The 9,240-nt window shown below is 37.3% G+C and overlaps 1 protein-coding gene and 1 long non-coding RNA gene across 2 annotated transcripts in view; both read right to left on the bottom strand.

Moving 5' to 3' along the window:
* Positions 1-518: 518 nt before the first annotated feature.
* LOC109142794 (uncharacterized) lies at positions 519-2,908 on the bottom strand. The gene is made up of 3 exons (XR_003462094.1): positions 2,678-2,908; positions 1,101-1,169; positions 519-974 (listed from the first exon to the last, which is right to left on the bottom strand). It is a non-coding gene; the product is annotated as an uncharacterized LOC109142794 (long non-coding RNA).
* A 200-nt stretch (positions 2,909-3,108) lies between these two features.
* Positions 3,109-9,240, bottom strand: part of LOC109140431 (uncharacterized) — a 6,404-nt gene continuing 272 nt past the window's right edge. The window contains exons 2-9 of the mRNA XM_027276843.1: positions 8,348-8,452; positions 7,538-7,645; positions 6,722-6,829; positions 5,915-6,022; positions 5,107-5,214; positions 4,293-4,400; positions 3,487-3,595; positions 3,109-3,116 (exon numbers count right to left, since the gene is read on the bottom strand). Of these exons, the coding sequence (XP_027132644.1) occupies positions 3,109-3,116; positions 3,487-3,595; positions 4,293-4,400; positions 5,107-5,214; positions 5,915-6,022; positions 6,722-6,829; positions 7,538-7,645; positions 8,348-8,452 (762 nt within the window). The remainder of the gene's footprint in view (positions 3,117-3,486; positions 3,596-4,292; positions 4,401-5,106; positions 5,215-5,914; positions 6,023-6,721; positions 6,830-7,537; positions 7,646-8,347; positions 8,453-9,240) is intronic.

The following is a 9,240-nucleotide window of genomic DNA, read 5'->3' as shown; positions in this document are numbered from 1 at the left end:
AGAGAGAGACGAGTCCTCTGTCAAAACATGAAGTGAAAGTAAAGAGAAAACCACAGAAGAAGAACAGACTTCATGTTTGAAGTTTCATTCTTTTAAATCTGACACAGGAAGTGACTCTAAAGTTTACATTTCAGATTTGACTTTAAATTAAAATGATTATTATTACACACACACACACACAGACACACACCACATATACACATACACATATGACACATACACACACACACACACACACACACACACAATCACACTAACAACAATACAACACACACACACACACCAGCACACACAACACATCACACATACTGGTTTCCATATTTCATGGGGACACCAGTTTCTGGCATCATTGTGGGGCCACCCTTTCTAGTAGCTCTACAGTGTGAAAAAAGTAGGTAAAGCAGGCATTGGTTAGGGAGCCAAACAACGCCTTCAAATCTTTGAAAAGACCATGGCAGTGGTTTGAGCCATACTTTATGGGGACTTCCTGTCAAAACGAATTTCTAGGTTTACAGGGGACAACATTTGCATACATTTGAATACTTCACACAGATTTATATTTTAATAGTGGGGACTTAGTGGGGACCTATTTTTTTATATTTAAATGGCAAATAATGTAATAAATTCTCCAACATGTTGCACTTGCGATGAAATGAAACCTTGTTAAGAAGATTACAATTACTGGTTTGACCTGCACAACATACTTTTTATTGAGAAAGTAAAATTGTTGTATAATGTGTATAAAATAAAACATACACAAGTCTGATGTCATAAAAGCTGAAATAAATAACTGTCAGACTGGCTACATGGTTTAGCAGCAAAAACATTGACGATTTCATTGGGATGACATCACTGCTAGCATCACTGTCCTCAGGGTCCGTGGTAGAATCTGGAACATACTCATCTTCATCATCATCTCCACTGACTGATGTGCCATCATACAGTTCTGTGTCTTCCAGACGTGTGTCTTTCATCTAAGAGATTTATTTTGAAAGATAAAAATTAAATAAGGTCACTTAGACATATTTTTGTTAAACAATTACAACAAATCATGTACTTTATGTTACGCTGTTGGTTGGGGCATTTAATTGAGGACTTACGATAATGCATTTTGTCCGTCTTAGTCTATGTAAAATATTTTCACTTTCATTACAGAAGTCATGTCGAGTCTGCAAACACAAACAAGATTTGAAGTCATTCTACAGTAAGAAATTAAACAAAAAATGCAAAACAAATTGTGGATGAAGCAACATTTGACCTGAACATTCCTTAGAGAAAGATTTATTTTATAAAACATAATGATTAACTAGTGGCTTAAAAACTAGTGTCAAAGGTGAATTTATGTCCACCTGAAAGTAAGTAGATAAATAAATGTCCTTAAGGATCTCTCCAAATTGTACTGTAATATTTCAGACTAATCAGAATCAGAAATACTTTAATAATCCCAGGGGGAAATTATTGAAAGTTTTAAATAAGTCAAGCTGTGTTTGCTGTCACACATCTTCAAAACAACAAGCTTAATGGGGACATTTTTACACACCATGTCATCATCCTTTATGGGGACAAAGCATGTCTGGATTGTATTTAACACTATTGTATTTAACAGTAATAGTAACTAAAACGTGCACTGTGGGACGCCGAAATGTGCCAGATTACAGTCATCATTGGGCCGCAGTGAAACTATCCACACAGGTTTGACATCCATCTTAAAAGCCACTTTATCTTTTGCCTCATTGAGGCATTAGACTTAACTGTTAGTAGACCTGATTGACAATACATTACCCCCACAATGAGCCCATTTGCTTTATTTAGTTGCTCAAACCAAACTTACAGAGGCTGTAAAAGTAACATCAATGATGAAGGTAATTTACCTGTTGAGGTGTGTCCTGTGGGCAAGAAGCTCTTCCATCTGTTCTCAGACATGACAGCAGGATGGGAGCTCTTTGCAGATGAGTATCCATATCACACAATGTCCATCTGCAATGATTTGTAAGGAAAGACAATGTAAGGATGAGTATCCATGGCACACAATGTCATCTGCAAATGATTTGTAAGGGAGAAGACAGTGTAGGATGAAGACCTTAAGGTCAATGTAATGTCAACACAGCAAAATATCAAGTAATAAATAAATGTCCTTAAGAGCTCTAAACTTAAATACATGCCAAAACACCAGACTTAAGAGGAAAAGAAATCTCCAAATTGTACTGGTATATTTCACGAATCAGAATCAGAAATACTTTAATAATCCACAGGGGGAAATTATTGAAAGTTTTAAATAAGTCAAGCTGGTTTGCTGTCACACATCGTTCAATACAACAGCTTAATGGGGACATTTTTTTACACACATGTCATCATCCTTTATGGGGACAAAGCATGTCTGGATTGTATTTAACACTATTGTATTTAACAGTAATAGTAACATAAAACGTGCACTGTGGGGACGTCGTAAATGTGCCAGATTACAGTCATCATTGGGCCCAGGGAAACTATCCAGACAGGTTGACATCCATCTTAAAAGCCCTTTATCTTTTGCCTCATTGAGGCATTAAACTTAACTGTTAGTAGACCTGATTGACAATACATTACCCCTACAATGAGCCCATTTGCTTTATTTAATGCTCAAATCAAACTTACAGAGGCTGTAAAAGTAAACATCAAGTGATGAAGGTTAATTTACCTGTTGAGGTGTGTCCTGTGGGCAAGAAGCTTCTTCCATCTGTTTCTCAGACATGACAGCAGGATGGGAGCTCTTTGCAGGATGAGTATCCATATCACACAATGTCATCTGCAATGATTTGTAAGGAAAAGACAATGTAAGGATGAGTATCCATATCACACAATGTCATCTGCAATGATTTGTAAGGAGAAGACAGTGTAAGGATGAAGACCTTTAGGTCAATGTAATGTCAACACAGCATAATATTCAAGTAGATAAATAATGTCCTTAAGGATCTCTAAACTTAAATACATGCCAAAACACCAGACTTAAGAGGAAAAGAAATCTCCAAATTGTACTGTTATATTTCAGACTAATCAGAATCAGAAATACTTTAATAATCCCAGGGGGAAATTATTGAAAGTTTTAAATAAGTCAAGCTGTGTTTGCTGTCACACATCTTCAATACAACAAGCTTAATGGGGACATTTTACACATCTGTCATCATCCTTTATGGGGACAAAGCATGTCTGGATTGTATTTAACACTATTGTATTTAACAGTAATAGTAACATAAAACGTGCACTGTGGGGACGTCGTAAATGTGCCAGATTACAGTCATCATTGGGCCCAGGGAAACTATCCAGACAGGTTGACATCCATCTTAAAAGCCCCTTTATCTTTTGCCTCATTGAGGCATTAAACTTAACTGTTAGTAGACCTGATTGACAATACATTACCCCTACAATGAGCCCATTTGCTTTATTTAATGCTCAAATCAAACTTACAGAGGCTGTAAAAGTAAACATCAAGTGATGAAGGTAATTTACCTGTTGAGGTGTGTTCCTTGTGGCAAGAAGCTTCTTCCATCTGTTTCTCAGACATGACAGCAGGATGGGAGCTCTTTGCAGGATGAGTATCCATATCACACAATGTCATCTGCAATGATTTGTAAGGAAAAGACAATGTAAGGATGAGTATCCAGGCACACATGTCATCTGCAATGATTTGTAAGGAGAAGACAGTGTAAGGATGAAGACCTTTAGGTCAATGTAATGTCAACACAGCATAATATTCAAGTAGATAAATAAATGTCCTTAAGGATCTCTAAACTTAAATACATGCCAAACACCAGACTTAAGAGGAAAAGAAATCTCCATTGTACTGTTATATTTCAGACTAATCAGAATCAGAAATACTTAATAATCCCAGGGGAAATTATTGAAAGTTTTAAATAAGCAAGCGTGTTTGCTGTCACACATCTTCAATACAACAAGCTTAATGGGGACATTTTTACACATCATGTCATCATCCTTTATGGGGACAAAGCATGTCTGGATTGTATTTAACACTATTGTATTTAACAGTAATAGTAACATAAAACGTGCACTGTGGGGACGTCGTAAATGTGCCAGATTACAGTCATCATTGGGCCCCAGGGAAACATCCAGACAGGTTGACATCCATCTAAAAGCCCCTTTATCTTTTGCCTCATTGAGGCATTAAACTTAACTGTTAGTAGACCTGATTGACAATACATTACCCCCACAATGAGCCCATTTGCTTTATTTAGTTGCTCAAACCAAACTTACAGAGGCTGTAAAAGTAAAACATCAAGTGATGAAGGTTAATTTACCTGTTGAGGTGTGTCCTGTGGGCAAGAAGCTTCTTCCATCTGTTTCTCAGACATGACAGCAGGATGGGAGCTCTTTGCAGGATGAGTATCCATATCACACAATGTCATCTGCAATGATTTGTAAGGAAAAGACAATGTAAGGATGAGTATCCATGGCACACAATGTCATCTGCAATGATTTGTAAGGAGAAGACAGTGTAAGGATGAAGACCTTTAGGTCAATGTAATGTCAACACAGCATAATATTCAAGTAGATAAATAAATGTCCTTAAGGATCTCTAAACTTAAATACATGCCAAAACACCAGACTTAAGAGGAAAAGAAATCTCCAAATTGTACTGTTATTATTTCAGACTAATCAGAATCAGAAATACTTTAATAATCCCAGGGGGAAATTATTGAAAGTTTTAAATAAGTCAAGCTGTGTTTGCTGTCACACATCTTCAATACAACAAGCTTAATGGGGACATTTTTACACATCATGTCATCATCCTTTATGGGGACAAAGCATGTCTGGATTGTATTTAACACTATTGTATTTAACAGTAATAGTAACATAAAACGTGCACTGTGGGGACGTCGTAAATGTGCCAGATTACAGTCATCATTGGGCCCAGGGAAACTATCCAGACAGGTTGACATCCATCTTAAAAGCCCCTTTATCTTTTGCCTCATTGAGGCATTAAACTTAACTGTTAGTAGACCTGATTGACAATACATTACCCCACAATGAGCCCATTTGCTTTATTTAGTTGCTCAAACCAAACTTACAGAGGCTGTAAAAGTAAACATCAAGTGATGAAGGTTAATTTACCTGTTGAGGTGTGTCCTGTGGGCAAGAAGCTTCTTCCATCTGTTTCTCAGACATGACAGCAGGATGGGAGCTCTTTGCAGGATGAGTATCCATATCACACAATGTCATCTGCAATGATTTGTAAGGAAAAGACAATGTAAGGATGAGTATCCATGGCACACAATGTCATCTGCAATGATTTGTAAGGAGAAGACAGTGTAAGGATGAAGACCTTTAGGTCAATGTAATGTCAACACAGCATAATATTCAAGTAGATAAATAAATGTCCTTAAGGATCTCTAAACTTAAATACATGCCAAAACACCAGACTTAAGAGGAAAAGAAATCTCCAAATTGTACTGTTATATTTCAGACTAATCAGAATCAGAAATACTTTAATAATCCCAGGGGGAAATTATTGAAAGTTTTAAATAAGTCAAGCTGGCTTTGCTGTCACACATCTTCAATACAACAAGCTTAATGGGACATTTTTACACATCATGTCATCATCCTTTATGGGGACAAGCATGTCTGGATTGTATTTACACTATTGTAATTTAACAGTAATAGTAACATAAAACGTGCACTGTGGGGACGTCGTAATGTGCCGATTACAGTCATCATTGGGCCCAGGGAAACATCCAGACAGGTTGACATCCATCTTAAAAGCCCCTTTATCTTTTGCCTCATTGGGCATTAAACTTAACTGTTAGTAGACCTGATTGACAATACATTACCCCCACAATGAGCCCATTTGCTTTATTTAGTTGCTCAAACCAAACTTACAGAGGCTGTAAAAGTAAACATCAGTGATGAAGGTTAATTTTACCTGTTGAGGTGTGTCCTGTGGGCAAGAAGCTTCTTCCATCTGTTTCTCAGACATGACAGCAGGATGGGAGCTCCTTGCAGGATGAGGATCCATATCACACAATGTCATCTGCAATGATTTGTAAGGAAAAGACAATGTAAGGATGAGTATCCATGGCACACAATGTCATCTGCAATGATTGGTAAGGAGAAGACAAGTGTAAGGATGAGACCTTTAGGTCATGTAAATGTCAACCAGCAGAATAGTCAAGTAGATAAATAAATGTCCTTAAGGAGCTCTAAACTTAATACATGCCAAAACACCAACTTAAGAGGAAAAGAATCTCCAAATTGTACTGTTATATTTCAGACAATCAGAATCAGAAATACTTTAAATATCCAGGGGAAATTAATGAAAGTTTTTAAATAAGTCAAGCTGTGTTTTGCTGTCACACACTTCAATACAACAAGCTTAAGGGGGACATTTTTACACACAGGTCATCATCCGTTGCCTTTATGGGGACAAAGCATGTCTGGATTGTATTAACACTATTGTATTAACAGTAATAGTAACATAAAACGTGCACTGTGGGGACGTCGTAAATGTGCCAGAACAGTCATCATTGGGCCCAGGGAAACTATCCAGACAGGTTGACATCCATCTTAAAAGCCCTTACTTTTTGCCTCATTGAGGCATTAAACTTAACTGTTAGTAGACCTGATTGACAATACATTACCCCCACAATGAGCCCATTTGCTTTATTTAGTTGCTCAAACCAAACTTACAGAGGCTGTAAAAGTAAACATCAAGTGATGAAGGTTAATTTACCTGTTGAGGTGTGTCCTGTGGGCAAGAAGCTTCTTCCATCTGTTTCTCAGACATGACAGCAGGATGGGAGCTCTTTGCAGGATGAGTATCCATATCACACAATGTCATCTGCAATGATTTGTAAGGAAAAGACAATGTAAGGATGAGTATCCATGGCACACAATGTCATCTGCAATGATTGTAAGGAGAAGACAGTGTAAGGATGAAGACCTTTAGGTCAATGTAATGTCAACACAGCAAATATATCATAAATGTCAAGTATAAATACATGTCCTTAAGGATCTCTAAACTTAAATACATGCCAAAACACAGAGACTTAAGAGGAAAAGAAATCTCCAAATTGTACTGTTATATTTCAGACTAATCAGAATCAGAAATACTTTAATAATCCCAGGGGGAAATTATTGAAAGTTTTAAATAAGTCAAGCTGTGTTTGCTGTCACACATCTTCAATACAACAAGCTTAATGGGGACATTTTTACACATCAGTCATCCTTTATGGGGACAAAGCATGTCTGGATTGTATTTAACACTATTGTATTTAACAGTAATAGTAACATAAAACGTGCACTGTGGGGACGTCGTAATGTGCCAGATTACAGTCATCATGGGCCCAGGGAAACTATCCAGACAGGTTGACATCCATCTTAAAAGCCCCTTTATCTTTTGCCTCATTGAGGCATTAACTTAACTGTTAGTAGACCTGATGACAATACATTACCCCCACAATGAGCCCATTTGCTTTATTTAGTTGCTCAAACCAAACTTACAGAGGCTGTAAAAGTAAACATCAAGTGATGAAGGTTAATTATTTACCTGTTGAGGTGTGTCCTGTGGGCAAGAAGCTTCTTCCATCTGTTTCTCAGACATGACAGCAGGATGGGAGCTCTTTGCAGGATGAGTATCCATATCACACAATGTCATCTGCAATGATTTGTAAGGAAAAGACAATGTAAGGATGAGTATCCATGGCACACAATGTCATCTGCAATGATTTGTAAGGAGAAGACAGTGTAAGGATGAAGACCTTTAGGTCAATGTAATGTCAACACAGCATAATATTCAAGTAGATAAATAAATGTCCTTAAGGATCTCTAAACTAAATACATGCCAAAACACCAGACTTAAGAGGAAAAGAAATCTCCAAATTGTACTGTAATATTTCAGACTAATCAGAATCAGAAATACTTTAATAATCCCAGGGGGAAATTATTGAAAGTTTTAAATAAGTCAAGCTGTGTTTGCTGTCACACATCTTCAATACACACGCTAATGGGGACATTTTTACACATCATGTCATCATCCTTTATGGGGACAAAGCATGTCTGGATTGTATTTAACACTATTGTATTTAACAGTAATAGTAACATAAAACGTGCACTGTGGGGACGTCGTAAATGTGCCAGATTACAGTCATCATTGGGCCCAGGGAAACTATCCAGACAGGTTGACATCCATCTTAAAAGCCCTTTATCTTTTGCCCTATTGAGGCATTAAACTTAACTGTTAGTAGACCTGATTGACAATACATTACCCCCACAATGAGCCCATTTGCTTTATTTAGTTGCTCAAACCAAACTTACAGAGGCTGTAAAAGTAAACATCAAGTGATGAAGGTTAATTTACCTGTTGAGGTGTGTCCTGTGGGCAAGAAGCTCTTCCTCGTTTCTCAGACATGACAGCAGGATGGGAGCTCTTTGCAGGATGAGTATCCATGGCACACAATGTCATCTGCAATGATTTGTAAGGAAAAGACAATGTAAGGATGAGTATCCATGGCACACAATGTCATCTGCAATGATTTGTAAGGAGAAGACAGTGTAAGGATGAAGACCTTTAGGTCAATGTAATGTCAACACAGCATAATATTCAAGTAGATAAATAAATGTCCTTAAGGATCTCTAAACTTAAATACATGCCAAAACACCAGACTTAAGAGGAAAAGAAATCTCCAAATTGTACTGTTATATTTCAGACTAATCAGAATCAGAAATACTTTAATAATCCCAGGGGGAAATTATTGAAAGTTTTAAATAAGTCAAGCTGTGTTTGCTGTCACACATCTTCAATACAACAAGCTTAATGGGGACATTTTTACACATCAGTCATCATCCTTTATGGGGACAAAGCAGTCTGGATTGTATTTAACACTATTGTATTTAACAGTAATAGTAACATAAAACGTGCACTGTGGGGACGTCGTAAATGTGCCAGATTACAGTCATCATTGGGCCCAGGGAAACTATCCAGACAGGTTGACATCCATCTTAAAAGCCCCTTTATCTTTTGCCTCATTGAGGCATTAAACTTAACTGTTAGTAGACCTGATTGACAATACATTACCCCCACAATGAGCCCATTTGCTTTATTTAGTTGCTCAAACCAAACTTACAGAGGCTGTAAAAGTAAACATCAAGTGATGAAGGTTAATTTACCTGTTGAGGTGTGTCCTGTGGGCAAGAAGCTTCTTCCTCTGTTTCTCAGACATGACAGCAGGATGGGAGCTCTTGCAGATAAGT

The sequence above is a fragment of the Larimichthys crocea genome, unplaced genomic scaffold (genome assembly GCF_000972845.2).
Source record: "Larimichthys crocea isolate SSNF unplaced genomic scaffold, L_crocea_2.0 scaffold634, whole genome shotgun sequence".
Taxonomy (NCBI): Eukaryota; Metazoa; Chordata; class Actinopteri; family Sciaenidae; genus Larimichthys; species Larimichthys crocea.
The sequence above is the reverse complement of the archived record's forward strand: the minus strand, read 5'-3'. Positions and strand labels throughout refer to the sequence as shown.